The sequence below is a fragment of the Stegastes partitus genome, unplaced genomic scaffold (assembly GCF_000690725.1).
Source record: "Stegastes partitus isolate 25-593 unplaced genomic scaffold, Stegastes_partitus-1.0.2 Scaffold563, whole genome shotgun sequence".
Classification (NCBI taxonomy): domain Eukaryota; kingdom Metazoa; phylum Chordata; class Actinopteri; family Pomacentridae; genus Stegastes; species Stegastes partitus.
The window spans coordinates 76825-94803 of NW_007578294.1; the positions used below are offsets into that span (position 1 = coordinate 76825).

At 42.0% G+C, this 17979-nt stretch overlaps 1 protein-coding gene across 1 annotated transcript; it reads left to right on the forward strand.

Moving 5' to 3' along the window:
• The first annotated feature begins 3379 nt into the window (after positions 1 to 3379).
• On the forward strand, positions 3380 to 17220 carry LOC103362241 (uncharacterized). The gene is made up of 14 exons (XM_008288542.1): positions 3380 to 3517; positions 5062 to 5264; positions 5725 to 5808; positions 5897 to 5989; positions 6104 to 6214; positions 6323 to 6455; positions 7303 to 8696; positions 10301 to 10322; positions 11225 to 11427; positions 11522 to 11614; positions 11962 to 12057; positions 13089 to 13199; positions 13327 to 13456; positions 13550 to 17220. Exons 1-14 carry the CDS (start codon positions 3514 to 3516, stop codon positions 15424 to 15426), a joined length of 4554 nt encoding a protein of 1517 aa, XP_008286764.1. The 5' UTR covers positions 3380 to 3513; the 3' UTR covers positions 15427 to 17220.
• Positions 17221 to 17979: the final 759 nt, after the last annotated feature.

Genomic DNA, 17979 nt, shown 5'->3' on the forward strand with positions numbered 1-17979 from the left:
ACACACACCAAACTTCAGCCGTCCATCCCCATAAAAGGCAGATGCTTGCTCTGAAATTAATTTGGGTTTGTGCGCCAAGTGCCAGAAAAAATGTAACTTGACTGAATGTGACTTGGTAATTGATCTGATTTTTAAGCATTTGGACATGTGGTGGAGATTACGGCTTCATCAGGGAGAGAAAACATTTTTAAAAAGATTAAAAAGGCACTATGTCTAATTACAAAACGGCACCAGTGAAACTCAGCAATGCCAGTGCATTAGGAACGGACCGCGTATAATGTGAACATGCTAAACTGTAATACATTTGATGAATTGCATGTTAAATGTGTGCCATATATTCAGATAACATTAAGTAAAATGAATGTCATGAGTCACATTGTGTCCCATCATCATCATCATCAGTCTGTCGGGTCAGCGGGGATCTAATTCATTTTTCAACATGATAGTTTCTGTGTTTTTAAATCCGTCCATCACACTTATCACATGATGTACGAGCTGATAAAAGTCCATCCTGGATGTGCAGCTTTGGTTTTCCCAAAAATGTTCATATATGAAGAGTTTATCTCAACTTGTTATGTTTTTGATAAATCAGACTTTTTCTTGAGTTTGTTTCAGTGGTTTTTATGGAAGCTTATTTTTGCTAAGAAAAAAAAAACCATAAAAAAATTATGAATAAAATAATCGTTAAAAGTAGTCACTCAGCCAAAATGAGTCAAAACTTTTGTATCTCCTTAAAAATAATACTTTTTATTTTAATTCAAGTCATTAAAAACCAATTAAATTTAAGAATTAAATTTCAGAAGCCAAAATAGCGACTTTACACTTCATCATTTTGCCTCAGTGTCTTATAATTTTGATTTAAATTGGCATTTATTTATTAGGGCACCTCAGGACAGTGGAAACTCTGATTAGCTTTTGATTAACTCTGATTGTTTCTGGACTGTGTGGGAGGAAGCCGGAGAACCCGGAGAGAACCGGGGAGCACGGGGAGAACATGCAAACTCCACGCAGACAGATCCCAGGTGTCCTTACTGGGACGCAAACCAGCGACTTCCTGCTGCGAGGCAACGGTGCTAACCACCGAGCCACCTTGCAGCCATTTTTTTCCAGTTTCATGCTGTTTTCATTTGGTAATCAATCGGCTGGAAGGAGGGCTGGTCCTTTAAAAGTTCAGCATTTACAAGAGCGGAGCCAAGAAATGTTCCCGTGTTTCCCTTTGGTTTGTTCTTTACTCGGTGGAGAATAAAGATTCCTGAACAACAAAAAGTTAAACCTCACTATGTGGAGCTGTCAGTTTAAAAATAAAGGAAACCCAAGAAAACAAACAAACTACCGTGTAGAGATTTTCACGTGAACTTCTAGCTGTGAGGCGACAGTGCTAACCACCGAGCCACCTTGCAGCCCCTTTTGTCAACATTAGAGGCTGATTTTATGTTGCGTCCTTCTCACTGTTTTCTCACCAAGTCTGAAGCACTTGCTCATTTGTTTTCAGCGGCAGATTATTCAAATAGTGCACCGTCAGCGGGGTCATTTAAAGGGTTCTGATTAGTGGTACTGTAGCTCACTCTTCTCCTTCTGCAGCAACTGTGGATCACTTTATTTTTAGTTTGTCATCAGTCTTGCCGTATCCGTTCCATCATTGTGACGTTTCACAATCAATTTTTGCTTCAGTATTTCAAAACCTGACCTTCTGATCTTATAATTTTCACGTCTTAGGAGAGTTTTTTTTTTATTTTTCATTTTTCCTGGCAGATGTGGCCTTTTGTAGTTTAGAATTAATGCAGATTTTTTTGAAATTTATTTTCTCTTGGTTTTAAGAAATTTGACATTGAAATTCACATTTAAAGTTAGTCTGTGCCCCAGCTACGGTTGCAAGTTGTTACTGCTGACCTGCTTGTTGACTGTTGATGATGTCAAAGTAAAAGCTGTAAAAGCTGAGGTTGGCTTTACTTAAAGGGCTGAAACTAAAAAAAACAAAAAGAAAAAAGTAGAGGAGGAAATAGCCTTTTTAGGTACAAGGGATTTACTTGGGCATGGTGGCTGTGTGTGCAGATGGCCTGATGAGGCACCATCTAATTACTTCTCCCATGGATCTGCTGTTCCTGACAAACGCGGTCGTTGCAGTTTCATATCCTTCACTGCCACCACCAGGAGATCCATGCAACTACAGATCGGCTTGAGGAACTGATGGCGTCTGGTTCTCTGGATAGAAAGTAAATCTGGGCGTCGAAGGAAACACAGAAAATAGCAACATGTAATATTTATGGTTAATTAGAGAGCATATGTTAAAGAATTTAGAGGCATATTTATGTGTTTACATACTGTCTCTTTATGATTTCACCTCCTCTTTTGCTCCTTGTAAATTCACTATGTGTCAGTTTGACACAGTGTCACACAGATATTTAGTACAGTACGTCTGCATAAAATCCTAATAGAAATATATTTATTAAATATTAAATTTGCTGTCAATTAAAAATGCAGAAAATTGACAGGAGTCCTAAATTGAAAACGGACTGACCTGATTGGCCCCTCACTGTGGTCCCATAGTGTGATTCTTCTATGTTACCAGAATCCATCCATCCATCCATTATCTATACACCGCTTAATCCTCACTAGGGTCGTGGGGGGCTGGAGTCTATCCCAGCTGACTCAGGGTGAAGGCAGGTTCACCTGGACAGGTCACCACTTAGGCTACACTCTCTACACTTAGAGACAGACAACCAAGCACACTCATATTCACACCTACGGACAATTTAGAATCACCAATTAACCTCAACATGTTTTTGGACTGTGTGGGAGGAAGCCGGAGAACCCGGAGAGAACCCACAAACTCCACGCAGAAAGATCCCAGGTGTCCTCACCGGGACACAAACCAGCGACCTTCTAGCTGCGAGGCAACAGTGCTAACCACTGCTCCACCGTGCAGCCCTGTTACCAGAATGTGTCTTTAAATTTTCTACTATTTTCTACTATTATACATTTCTTTATCATTGTCCTTTCACTCTCTCTTTAACTTTGTTTAAAGTTGGAATCAACCAAAATCCGGTGATAATGTACAAATAGAAACCACATTTTTGTCAGTTTGCGAGTAAGAACAACAAGTAGCCCTTTACAGCTGCATAAAATTAGAATACTTCCTCTCTCAACATGTTTTCTATAGTTTATTGCTACATGGTTGTGTTGCTTTTTATTTGATAATTGGAAATTACATAAAAGTGATAAACTCGAGTGAGATTTGTGAAAAGAAACATTAGATCTGTGTGTTTGCTGTAGATGAGGTGTTTGCAGCAGACGGTCGGCGGGCGGCGGTCGAGCAGAAACAACTTAAATATAAACCACGAAGAAGAAGAAACCGGAAGTGTCTCTCAGGTGCATTTGACAGCGAGACACAAGCAGTCAGGTGTTGAATTAAAAGCTCGTTTTGACAGCTGGTCGCTATAGGAGGAGGATATTTATAACTAGGAGACATTCCTCAGTGTCCAGCCAACTATTGTAGTTCTTCGGGGGAATAAAATGGGTAACGTTTTATTTTTTTAATGGGCTCATGTCGGTTTGTTTTGATGCTGTTAGCTTGTCTGCTAACTTCCTCGCTGTCACTCATCAATCTGGCAGCTGTCACCAGTCCTGCTAGCGATGTTTTTTTTTACTCAACTGTAACGTAGGGAGTGAAAAGAAATGGCAGTTTATGTTATGTTTGCACGATTTATTACCAATAACAAACAGAAGACTGAAGTTTTGCGCGTCCGTGATGTTGTGAAGCACCAAGTTCTTGTTGTGCATCTCTACCACCATAGCCAATTTGTGTTTATGTTAAAGACAACACATTTAACCAGAGAAACAAAATTTTAAAGGGAGCAAAATGACACTTTTCCAGTTACATAGGAGAATAGAATAGCTTTCAACAGGTGGCGGAAACGCTCACATCACAAACTATCTGCACACTCAATTAAAGCTAATGAATGAATGCAGTCTGTGTTGTGGCTAATCTGACTGCTGTCTGACACCATGTCTCAGAGATGAACAAGTCACACAATACTGGCATTTTGTTGGTGTAATCCACACTCTGGGATGTTGACCAATGTGCTTATTTTTTTTCTTCAGAAGTAATAGAAGTACTAGGTATTAGTAATCAAGCAGGCCAAATATGGATTTATTTGTAGTAAAAATGTATATCTCAGTGTCGAAATTTAGACAATCATCCAAGACTATGTTGGAATGTTTGTTTATGTCTGACATATGTTTAATTAAAAGTGAATTTTTCAACATTTTTCCTTTAGTGTGGGCTGCACGGTGGCTCGGTGGTTAGCACAGTTGCCTCACAGCTGGAAGATCCCCGGTTCACACCCCAGTTAGGACGCCTCAGATCTTTCTGCGTGGAGTTTACATGTTCTCCCCGTGTAGTGTGGGTTCTCTCCGGGTTCTCCGGCTTCCTCCCACAGTCCAGAAACATGTTGAGGTTAATTGGTGATTCTAAATTGTCCGTAGGTGTGAATGTGAGTGTGCTTGGTTGTCTGTCTCTAAGTGTAGCCCTGTGATAGACTGGTGACCTGTCCAGGTGTCCCCTGCCTTCACCCTGAGTCAGCTGAGCGACCCTAGTGAGGATTAAGCAGTGTATAGATAATGGATGGATGGATGGATGGATGGATGGATGGACAAAGCATCATTCCCTAGTGAGGATTAAGCAGTGTATAGATAATGGATGGATGGATCCTTTAGTGTTGATATCACTGTTACAGATGGACTGTAATGAATCCGATGCTGTGGGGAAGGACTGATTACCCAGAAAGTAGTGATTACAGATAGAGGCAGTTTATTTTGTCAGGAATCAGGATGGAAAACTATAACTGGAAAATTGCTAACTATTGAATCAGATAATTGGTCCGGCAGATAAGTGGTCGATTCCTTCCACCTCCACTCAAATGGCCTCTTGTTTTTATCAGTTGTTTTCTCACTCCAGCTTTCTGATAGAGTCGTAGAAATTTTGTTATTGATGCTTTATCAATCTTGTGTTTGAGTAAAGCTTCCTGTGACTGGATCAGTGTATTGCTTTCACCCTTGCAGAGGGTCCCCTGCCCCTGTCATCGCTGAGGCTCCTGGTTCCACCTTTGCGGGTTATGTCGGCCGTGATGTGGAAGGTGGTTCGTCTGAGAAACATAAAGCATTATGGGAAAGTGGAGGAGTTTGTGTGTTTAGTCGCTGAAGCCATTCCTGACATCTTGACAGAGAGACAGATAAGCCTGCTGTCACTGGGCTTAAAAGCAAAGGTAAGACACTCAGACATGCCATAAACCAACATACTGTTTATTAGTTTTCAGCAGATATTGGTTTAAAAAGTATTGTTTGTTGTGTGAAAACTTTATAGTGAATATTTGATAGTAGAATTGCTGTTTTTATAATCTTAGCAGGATTGAGTTTACTAATCCAGCTGTTTCTTGACTGACTCTAACCTAAATTTCTGCAAATACACACTTAAAGTAAAGATGACAGAGCATTTAGTGTCATATATGTAGATTTTTAAAAAGTACAATTAGTGCAGTTAGATTTATTGTAAGTCATTTTAGTATTTTTTTCCCATTTCTTCCATTTCATTTCAGAATGTAGGCAGACAGTAGCAATAAATGAGAAGGAGCTGGCAGCTGGATTTTATTGTTTTCAGGTACTCATTGAGATCCACAGAGGGATTTTTTGCTTTTCTTAACCATCTGTGCTTAATGGCTTTTCCAGATGATGCTACAGATGTTAAGTTCTGAGGATCTCTGTGGCATTAAAACGCACTTGGACAGCCTGCTGCAAACTAGCTCAAGACAGGTGTGTGAGACTTTAGGTTTGTGAACACTGAAAACCTTTGGATTAAAAGCGTTTTGCTCATCTTAGATGTGTGTATTTACCTCGGCAGGTTCATCCAAGAAATGGTGACCTCGAAGCCAACTTCGTCAGGCTCGTTCAAAGACTCCTGGAAGACTCAAAGGGGAGAGAACACTTCCTCAACGTGTGTCTCTGCTTTTGTCTTACAGTTACACATAAAAAGCTGCAACGTGTTTGTTTAACCAACCAACAATGCAGTATAATGGGGCTTCCACTTGTTGAATCTTTTACCTGACAGAATGTGTTTCCTGTGGAGTACGGACCAGATTTTGACACAGCACTGGAAACACTGGTTTGTGAGTTCTTCACCAAACTGGAAGAGCTGCTGCTTATACCCGACTTTAAGCAGGTAGAGACGCCACAGTTTGTTTCTGTACACATAGCTATTTGCAGTACAGTTACAGAAATCAATAGACTGGTACTAGTGCATTAAAATAGGTATATTTGTTTGATACAGGCTGCAGTGTGGATCAGTGAAACATCCTCTGTGCTAGAGGAGTGCATGCAGTCTGTAACCAAAGCTGATGACCTCAAAGTGTTGCTCAGACACAAGGCGTGCCGCGGTACAATGGCCAAAATGGACTCCAGCGGTAAGTCTGTTTATGTGTGTATTGTTGCATTAAGAATCACAGTGAGTGATTTTTAAAGTGATCAAATGTGAAAATTTCCTGTTTTTAAAGACGTAATTATTGTAAATGACTATCAAACAACTGAACATTGTTGCTGCAGATACATTACTGATTCAGACACACTCCCACGCACTAACATGCAAAAATGCAATTATTCACAATGTTTCTGAGTGCTTAAATCAGCCAAATGATTTGGGACAAATAGAGGCCATCTTAAGTAGGAAGTGGCTGTAAATCTGCAACTAATCACATCCTCCACGTTCTATAGGGGGGCTTGAATGCCCACCATAGTTTTACTGTATGTCAATTTCCAACATCTCACAGATAAATGGAAAACTGAAACACTCACATACAGAAGCAATCATAAATGTACACTAAATCTGTTTCCATTGAACAGCGAGGTGACGATTGAATGAATGTTTAAAGGCATGAAGGACTAAACTGCACTCCTGAACAAATATAAACGCCCGTAAAATCTTGCAGGTTGCATAAATAGTGGGCAAACAATACATCGCTCTGGAAAAAAAAAAAGAAGATAAAATGTACCTCTTTTCTGTTAGGGTGTAAATAATAATAATAATAGTAACTAAATAGATCCTACAGGCCTCCAGAAAAGTTAACCTCAATAATAAATATACTTCAGACCCTCCCCAGTACAAAATGTAAATACAATAAAGTGACATCAAGGTCTTAAAAAGTCATTGCAGCATCAATGCATACATATAGTTTGTGTTTGAAGCAGGAAGGTAACAATCTTAAATGAACAAAAATTGAAATTGAAATTCTCTCACTTATTTTTTTTTAACAGTACCGTCCCCGTCAGAGCAGCGGCTTTTCTCGTCATTATCTCTCCCTGCTTCACTGAGTGAGAAAGATGTTGCCAAAGATGCTGAATCTAACACACAATCATGTGACAACCAAAGAAGCTCTGAGGTGCCTGCTCTTCAACACGATGGAGATTTCGACTTACAGGATACAAGATGGCCGCCTGACAATGAGTCAGACATTCTGAACAGCAGCGACGCAGAACAAACGACAGGAGAGAAAACCACTGACAGCGTTCCTGATGTTCACGTTGTGGAGGAGCACGATGAGGGAGGAACAGCCGCCTCCCAGACTCCCTCTACATCTGCAGAGAGTCCTGTAACGTCTGGTCCTATTATTGGACTTCCTAGACAGAGAGTTGCACACAAATGCAGTCAGTGTGGGAAGTGCTACATCTACCGTTACGAACTCCTGGAGCATCAGCGGCTGCACACTGGAGAAAACCCTTACAAGTGCTCTCAGTGTGGAAAAGCCTTCAGGAGGACCTCCGATCTGTCGTCCCACAGGCGGACACAGTGCTCAAAGGCAGCTTATGTTTGCATCAAATGTGGGAAAAGCTTTCAGTGTATGCAGGACAAATTTAGGCACCAGTGTGTTCAGATTCTCCAAAGGTTTGACTGTTCTCAGTGCGGAAAAAGCTTTAAAAAAATGTACCTGCTGGGCAAACATGAGCAGACTCACAACCAGATCCGTGTTTTCACATGCAGACAGTGCGGGGAGGTTTATCCCAGTATGAGTGAGCTCAGAACCCATCAGAAGGTTCATCCTCTGGAGCTGTCCAACCAGTGCAAGCAGTGCGGGAAATTTTTCGCCACCACCGGCTCTCTGACAGCTCACGAGCTTCGCCACAGACAGCAGAAAACTCAGATTTGCGTACGTTGCGGCAAAGCCTTTAAGAACAAACACGACCTGAACCTTCACATGCGCAGCCACACGGGCGAGAGGCCGTTTCAGTGTACGTACTGCGGGAAGCGCTTCTCTGTGTCAGGAAATCTAAACATACACATAAGAACTCATACGGGGGAGAAACCGTATCTGTGCTCCGACTGCGGCAAGGCGTTCATCTCAGCCGGCGAGCTGCAGATACACCGACGCACCCACACGGGGGAAAAGCCGTACAAGTGCTCCGTGTGTGGGAGGGGATTCACCATGGCGAGCAAACTGACACTTCACATGCGTGTTCACACCGGGGAACGGCCTTATGTGTGCTCAGAATGTGGGAAAGGCTTTTCGCGGGGCAGTGAACTGAAAAAACACACCATGAACCACACAGGGGTTCGACCCTACGCTTGTCAGCTGTGTGCGAAGGCTTACACCTGCCTCAATCACCTGAAGAGACATTTAAAAACCCACAGCGTGGTCCAAACCGACACTCTCTGATTCCTCACTTTTCACATGAGTATTGTATTTATGCAGCTAGCCTGTGCTGACTGTGGTGTTGGCTTTGTGCTCTGTGTAATCGGTTTCACACTTACCCTCTCTTGTAAGGACTACGTTGCAGAAATTGTTATTTTCCTGACACATTTCTTCTCCTGAGGGGTGTACTACGATGAGTTTTCGATGTCATGATAGTGGCTCTCTTTTAACCTCCATGGAACTGATGCTGCACGGCAAACCTGCTGTGAAGGAGGTTCTCTTCAGAGTTTGGGTTTTAAATCAGCTGTATGCAGCACCACTCTTTCACCACATATTTTCCTGAACATATTCTCTATTAGTAATGCAGATTGTCAGCTGAGGGAATATGTTATATCTGCAAACCTGTTGAGCTGTAACGCCAACTTGTTCCTCATGACTAAAGAAGGCAGCACGCAACCGGTATTTTTTTGAGGAAGAAAAATCAATAAAGCATCAAACAGACCTTTTTATTGAAGTGCCTAGTGAAGAAAGCCCGGGTAAATGAAGAAAGTTGACAACTGTCATCATGATATTTATTGTCTTTGATTTGAATTTTAGGTTTTGTCAAGCCAGCTAAGGCAAAAGAAAACCTGGTTATCTTGAACCTGCTCCGTCGTACACCCCTCTGCTTTGTCAGATGTGTTTTCTTTGTAAACTCTCAAATTTAAGTGCATTTTTTGGACCTGACATCTACATGTGACATTTTTTTGTTCTCTAAGAAATGTATGTTAAAATGATGTCTAAGAAGACAGTTTTGTTTTGTAATAATTAGTGCCTATTTCTGCTGTCAGCTAACATCATTTACCAGTGTCGGTGTTAAATATTCTAAATATTTAATAAACCACCATAAAGTTACAGCCACCTATTGCCTATTTTTTTCGCTCTGTACTCCAGCATAACATATCCTGCAGTGGTATTTTACAGTTTCAGCATTCTGTCTTTGCACGTAACGATAAATTGGACAGCTAAGAGAAATACACATTTTTTAAGATGTTCTTGTAAAGCAGAAATTGCAGCAGACATCTTATTAAATGTAGTTTTCCAATAGTAGAATCTGCTTCATTGAAAAGTAGGTTTCACATATAAGGAATTTGACTTGGTGTTTGCTGCACAACAGTCAACACTAACAAGTACAAAATTGTATTATTTATTATTATATTAATTTTTTTGTAAGTTTATCATAAAGCAATATAAATATTTACAATACTATCTGAGTATTAGAAAATGAAAAAATAAAATATCCAAGCCTTTTATCTTAATATCTACACAAATCTATATAATTTGGAGGAAAATACTGTTTATTAAGTTTACTCTTGAGATTTATGTTTTCGGTTGTCCGAGAGGGGCGGTGCGTCTGATTTGGACAGTATAATGAATGAGAATCGGCGGCACACGGGCTGCTCCGTGGAGCAAAACGAACGCCCCCGTTTTAAACTGACACTGACTGGGCCAGCGCTCTCCATAATGAACAACGTGTTTCAGGAAGAAGTTGGCGCCTGAAGCCTCGTATTCGGTTAGCTAGCACGCTAACCGAAACTATGAAAGATATTCCGTTGTATTAAATTTTCCTCCCGGCGTCATTAAAGAGTTTCAAAATGAACGACATAGGTATGTATTAACATGTAAAGCTGGACAACATTGTGCATTTACGCTGTTTATGCGGCTAGCTGGGTAGCCAAAGCGAAGGATTATTCGCGGCAACAGGCCTCGACTAATCCCTGGAACAAGAATTGTTTTGCCCACTAATAAGCCGGTCTTGCCAGGCTACACCAGCGGCCTTGGGGCTAGCATTGTAGCATAAGCTAACGCTGTAAACAGTAACGGTAACTCGTGTTTAAAACTGTTTTTCTGAGATGGAAGACGGGTTTTAAATCATCAAACGCGATACAACTTTGGTCTTTTCAACAGACAGTTAAGAAGAAGCATTTTAATTTAAAATAAAGTGACAAACGAGACGCTAACAGTTAGCCGCTTGCGAATGTTAACAGTCATCAGTAAATTGGCAGCTCAGCACCTCCTTGTTATGTGTGCAGAGTTTAGCGTAAAACCACTGGATGTGTTTGCTTTAGCATGACAGGATTATCCCAGAGATTCGTGCTAGAGACATGAAATGAGGGGCTGAAGCCTGCACACAGACCTGGTGCTTGGTGTGAGGGCATCATGTAGTGCTATATTTGTACAGCTGCTGCATCATAGAGATGGATAGTGGAAAAGTGAACAAGCTGCTGTCCTCAGTGACTTTAAAGTGAGATGCTATACTGATCAGCAAAAGTACTTTCAGTCTCTTATCAGCACTGCACATTATTCCTGGTGTTAAATTTGTAAAAAAAAGTCTGTAGTGTGAACAACCATTTGTATAAATAACATTAATTCCATCCTTTCAAACTACACAAGAGACATTTCTCCAAAGTCAGAACAAAGCGTATTTAACCATACTGGTGGACTCTGGGCCACCAAACTTGTCAAACCGCTGTTAAGTTTGTTTGACAGAGTCTAATTTCTCTTTGCAGAATTCAGCGTTCCCCTGTCCTCGCTGGCCCTCCTGGTCCCACCGCTACGCCTGATGTCTGCAGTGATGTGGGAAGTCGTGCGCCAGAGGAACATCAAGCACTATGGGAAACTGGAGGAGTTTGTGTCCATGGTAACGGATGCGGTTCCTGAACTGATGAGTAAACGAGAGGGGAGGCTACTCTCACTGGGCCTGAGGGCAAGGGTAAGTCAAATTTTTGGCTGCGTCGTGTGTATAAGAGATCCAAGAGGAAGGTGTAGGTGGGAAACATTAAAATCACAAATTGCATTTCCTCCAGACAACTCTGGAACTGCTGCGTTCTGAACACCCTGAAGATCTCAAGGCTGTTGAGACCCACCTCAACCGAATCCGATCTTCCTGCATCGAGGAGGTGAGTGATGCCACAGAAACATTTTGGTTATGGATTTATTGTTTAACCAGTTGTTTTAAGCAAAAATGTGAAATTAACTGGTTTTGACTTGTTAAATATTAGGATTTTCTGCTTTTTCGTTTTACTTAAAGGTAAACTAGGTCATCCTCTTAGGCTTTGGGAATTGATGTGGAATTATTTTATGATTTCTGACATTTTATAGAGAAAAAAATGCTGAATTGATTAAACAAGAAAACAATAAGCAGACTAAACATTTATGAAAATAATCATCATTTGCAGACCTAACTGGGTGTTAAATATTTTATCATCCTGAAGTCACCTGATTGGTGTCTTGTTTTGTAATTCAGACAAATGATCCAGTGATTGAAGCACCAGAGGCGAACTTCATGAAGCTGGTTCAAGGCCTCATTGAAGACACCGACGGCAGAGAACACTTCCTCAAGGTAAAGATGATGTTTATTTTATACAATGCAGAAACAATTCCTGTAATCATTTTTAAAATCAAAGTTTACCCTATCAAAGGGTGAGCAGGGTTCTAGTTTAACTTTTTACATGGGTTGCACTGGAGCGCCTATCATTTGGGTGCTCCCACATTTTTTTTACTGCATCTTTTGGTACCAAATAATACATTTAAAGTTTTGTTCTTTTTTGTTATTTCCCAAACACACTGGTCTGAACACATTTTGTAAATGATTGTACAAAGGAATAAAGATGCAAGTATGATCTGGGACTTAAACACAGTAGAAAGAGTTTCTTCTCTGGTTACACCATCAGGAGTTTTACATTTTATCATCATATTTTCTGCCTTACTGCTTGGGTTTTCTGCTACCTGTTGCTGAAATGCTCCAGTAAGAGGCCACAGGGCTTTTCCTGACATTTCAATTCACGGCTATTCTTTTTCTGTGCTCTTTTTAGTAATTTTTTAACTTGTCTCAGTGTTCTCCACTACTTGAGAGTTTAGTGTGGCGGTGAGTAGTGCCACATGACCTATTTGAATGCAGCGACTCATGCAGTTCAGAAGGGGACAGTGTAATTCAGGTTCTTTTATGAAGCAACAATTTACGGATGTCTCTGAAATTCCCTACATGCATTGGTAGATGTGTCGAGCCAGCTGTACACAGACGAGCTTCTAGTGTCTCCTTTGTTGCTGTAGTGCAGCAGCTCAGAGGTGTGTGGCCAAAAACTAGTTTAAAAAGAGGGAATAAAGCTTTTTTATGTCAGATTTACTGAAGTTGGAACCAAGTGATTTTGTCTACCAGTGCCAACTGCTCAGAGACACACAGACCGATCTGGTAGTAACAGGTCCACCAGTGGAACTAATTAAAATGTTTACTTGGACCTTTGGATTTTTGGTTGCACATGCTACCGTTATGGTGAAATTGTGGGGACCCTGGTGAAAATAACAATGCTGATTGCATAACGATAATATTCTGTACTGATGGTGTCAATCTGTCTTTAATTTCTAATCTGACAGAACGTGTTCCCTGTGGAGTACGGCCCTGACTTTGACACAGCACTGGAGACTCTGGTTTGTGAATTCTTCACAAGACTAGAGGAGCTTCTGCCCATTCCAGACTTCAAACAGGTACAGAAAATTATATATATATATATATATATATATATATATATATATATATATATATACATAATAAAGAAATGAATAGGACCTCTTGTAATTTGAAATTCAAATTTTTAATGTCTATCTGTTACAGACTGCATCCTGGATCAGTGCTGCCCCCTCTGTTTTAGAGGAGTACATGCAGTGTGTCTCAAATGGAGATGACCTTAAATTCCTTCTCCAGAGTAAACAGTGCCACGGGAAGCTGGCAAAGAGCAGCATCGGTATGTTTGCATGTACTTCAAAACATAATGCATTATTATATTCAAGACGTAGGACGATGTATTCATATTTTTTCTCTCTCATTTTCCCTGCAGCTCCATTTCAGTCAGATGATCTTCTGATTCCCTCTCTGTCTCTCCCTCCATCTCTGGAAGTGGCCATCGCTTCCCACCCAAGTGCTTGTGATGATGAAAATAACGACGTCCCTCAGATCGTCATGTTTGATGAAGAACTGTCGACGAACCCTTCCACCTCAACTGACTTCCCCGAATCGCCCAAAAGAACTGATATCCCCTCGTCCCCTCGCAGGAGACAGCAGTCAGGAATACATAAATGCCCCGAGTGTGACAAGTGTTTCAAACATCACTCTGTCCTCATCGAGCACCAGAGAGTCCACAGCGGGCTGCAGCCCTACAACTGCTCTGAGTGCGGGAGGGCTTTCAGGACAGCCACTCTGCTGGCAGGTCACAGGCTACGCAAATGCAAAAATGCTGCTTATCTGTGTATTAAATGTGGGAACAGTTTTCCAACCTCACTGGACAAATTCAGACACCACTGCCCAAAACGAGGACGCAACTACGACTGCGGACACTGCGGAAAGAGGTTTCCAAAGTCTAGCAGCCTCAAGGAACATCTGTTAACTCATGTTCAAAGCCGCCTTTTCAAATGCAGCCACTGCGGAGTAGGTTTTTCAGGAATTGGTGACCTGAAGTATCATCAGCAAGTTGATCATGATAAACCTTATCAGTGTAAGCAATGTGGAAAGAGCTTTATCTCCTCAAAGAGCCTGACCAAACATCAACAACGGCACGAGGAGGTTGGTGAGATGGAGGCAGCAAAATTAATGAGTGGAGGTAAACACAGGAAAAGCAGCTCAGGTCATCGGACTTCCTCATCATCTCTGTCCTCCAGGAAAGCGGGCCTCAAAGGTGTGTACCCACGAGGAAGAGTCACCCACAACTGTCCGCTGTGTGGAAGGAGCTTCAAGTATCGCTTTGAGTTCCTCGAACACCAGAGGTTCCACACAGCGGTGAAGCCTTACAAATGCTCTCAGTGCGGTAAAGCCTTCCGCACAGAGGCTCACCTGTCAGGACACAGGAAGAGGAAGTGCAAAAACGCTGCCCACATTTGCACCAAGTGCGGATGTCAGTTCAGGTCGCTGCACGAACGCGTCAGACACCAGTGTGTGCAGCTGCTGACAAAATACGAATGTTCTCATTGCGGAAAGACCTTCAAGATGGCTCATCTGCTGAGGAACCATCAGATGAGCGAACATCAGCTTCCCTACAGCCCCAACCATCGCTTCAGGTGCAGATACTGTGACGAGACCTTCCCTGGCATCAGTGAGCTCAAATACCATCAGAGGGTTGACCACGAGAAACCCTACCAGTGTCAGGAATGTGGCAAGTGTTTCCTGTCAGAAAAATGTCTGGCCAATCACGAGCTGCGGCACAATGATGACAGACCAGAAAGCTGCCTGGTCTGCGGTCGTGGCTTCAGAAACCGCTACGATTTGAAGCAGCACATGCGCACTCACACAGGAGAGCGACCTTACCAGTGCACTCACTGCTCACAGTGCTTCTCCACAGCAGGAGGACTCAGGAGTCACACCAGGGTTCACACGGGAGAGAAGCCACATGTTTGCCCCGACTGTGGGAAGGCTTTCTCCCAGATGGGTGCAATGCGAACCCACAGGCTCACCCACACAGGAGAGAGGCCGTTCAAGTGCACAGTGTGTGGTAAAGGGTTTACAATGGCACACAAAGTGACCGTCCACATGCGTGTGCATACCGGGGAGCGGCCCTACGTGTGCTCTCAGTGTGGGAAAGCCTTCTCAGACGGAAGTGTGTTGAAGCAGCACATGCTGAACCACTCAGGGGTGAGACCGTACCACTGCCAGATCTGTCCCAAGACCTACACCTGTCTGAACCACCTGAGGAGGCACCTCAAGAGCCACTCAAACATGAACTGAATCAGACAAGAAGGCAAACTGGAGCCGAATCAAATAACATTGTAGTCCTAGACTGAAACGCTTCATTGACAGAGTGGCTACTAAAATTTCAAAGGACCAACTAAACTTAGCAATACAGACTATAGCGTGATGCTGTATGGTTACTGTTGAGATTGAGGTGATTACTTTCCTTTTCATTGTGAAGTACATGTAATCATAACATCCATTTGTCAAGGACTATGACAACCAGCACAAACAAATTGTTCTCATTCCTCACCACACTTTGAGTGTTTCTTTTTTACTGTACATCAGTTCCTTATGCATGAACACATCTGGATGTTATGGTGGACATTATTTTGCAGAGCTCTTTGAGACTCACAGAGGTGAATATTTGTCTGAATTACTTTTGCGGTCCCTTGTAGAAGGTTTTGCTTTACCTTTGATAGTTTCTGGATCCGTGTAGAGAGGCTGAGCTGTATTATGAAGCATCAGAGAGCTGCTGGTTGAGACCACAGCAAGAGTCATTCCCACCTGAGCTGTGACTGCTCAAGCACAAGTCTGCCCTGCTGCAGTAATAAAGACGACCAGGGGAGCTCAGTCACCATCTGCTGCCACGGCTGATTGAGGCAGACTGTTGCTGTAATCAGCTGTGGCCACTGCTTTACTTTGGTTGTTAAGGTTCTGGCTGAGGTACATTAGTTCATAGTGGGTGTAGTGTTCACTACATGTAGCAGTTGTGTTTGTTGACTGAGGGTTGTGTTGAAGTCTTAGCATAAGTAAGACAAAAGCACAGCAGATTCAACTCCTGTGTGCCTTAACAAGGCTTTCTTTGGCTAATATTAAAGACTCTCCATTGAAGATGAGTTCTTTTTTTTAACCTTATCCACATCCCACATGGTGCTTTCTTATATGCTGGGACCACATCATGGCAGTCAGTGCCACAGTGTACTGATGAGAGTCTCAAAACCACAGATTCAGATCTCTGGACTTGTAACATACCTGAAGAGTCAATCCTGTCAGCTTGGCGGGTGGAGCTTTCCGGATTGCTTTTTTTTCCAGAATCTGTCCAGTCACAGCATGTACGGTTGAGTTACTTTAATATTACAACTTGCCATTGTGTAGCGTCGAGTTTGAGCTGCATGGACTTCACAGAGTGACACATTATAAAGGGCACCAAGGTGTAGAGTTACATTGAGGCCATTTTAAGGTAGCAAGGGGTTATTTTCATGGAAGAAAAACATCTGAATATGTAACTCTGATACACAGTTTTTGGTATTAATTTATAGACAAGAGAGGGCCTTTAATGTGAGCAGCAAAGAGGAGTCGGAGTATAACAGCAACCATACGCAGCAGCAACTGTGCTTGCAGCCAGTAGCTGGATACTGTCACAGCTCGGCCTTTTGAAGGCAGTGATAAACAATAAATGCATCATGTAAAGTGTCACATCATCCCTCTTTTGTGTTGTGTCTGGAAATCATTTCCCTAAACCGGTAGCATCATATAACTGGTCCGGACCAGCAACGCAAACGTAGTTCAGACGGTTTCTCCACTGTGACACTCTTTGAGCTCTGTGCTGTTTAGGAGACATACTGTATGTTGAGGAGCTGTAATATTGGTGAAAATATATATATATATTTTTGAAAGTAACAGAAGTGAAGTCTGTAAATACGCTGGATGACAAATATTGTGAGAAGTTTAAAAGCTGAATGCCATTTATTTCAACATGATGTTACTTTATTTCCTTTAGGCCTTTTATATCCTCACCGTGGTTTGCAAGGTTTGTGAGTTTCGAATTAAATTACCTTGGTTACTCTTTGTTCATGAGTTTATTTAACCAGAGAAAAACATCAGGGAGAGCTCTCAGAATCAGCGAGGGCAGTGTTGGGTGTTGCTAACAATAAAAGAAGGATTCACTAGATGGCAGTAGGTGACCACGTTCACCGCTCTCCTTTTGCTCTGTGCTGATTTATCCACCGCTTTTTCTTCTTTTTTTTAGGAAAGTTTGAAGGAAGCAATCAAATATTTGCTCTGCTGCAGATTGGAGGACCTGAGGAGATATTTGAGCAGGCTAAAGATTAATGAGTGACAAATACTGCGGAAGTTAATCTGGCCCATTTCCTGTCATTAGCTTTCTTTGGCGGGGTTTGGAATCTTGATTAACCTGCAATTTCCTCATGTTTTGACTGGTGCCTCTCAGTATCTGGCGTGTTCTAAGTAATGATAAAGAGCGCCCACCACATATTTTAAATGTATTTCTTTGCACTGTACCAACGGGATCCTGTAGTTCGTTTAGCTAACGATCATAAAAGCCTGTTTCTGTTCCCAGTGCTGTGTGTGTGTTAACTTCCCTGTAATGAGATCATGAGTCAGATTGAGATTAATCTCTTCCATCTGTGCTGACTTTTATGTTTTCACTGGAAAAGCGGAGCCGTGTTTTTTTACCCTCAGTTTCTCCCCTTGTTCCACGCTTGTGTTTCATCTCATCCATAATCGCTTATGCACAGCAACCTTTGAGTCACTCCTCCTAAAACAAACCCATCTCTCTGCCATTCACATGGAAGTACAACCACAGAA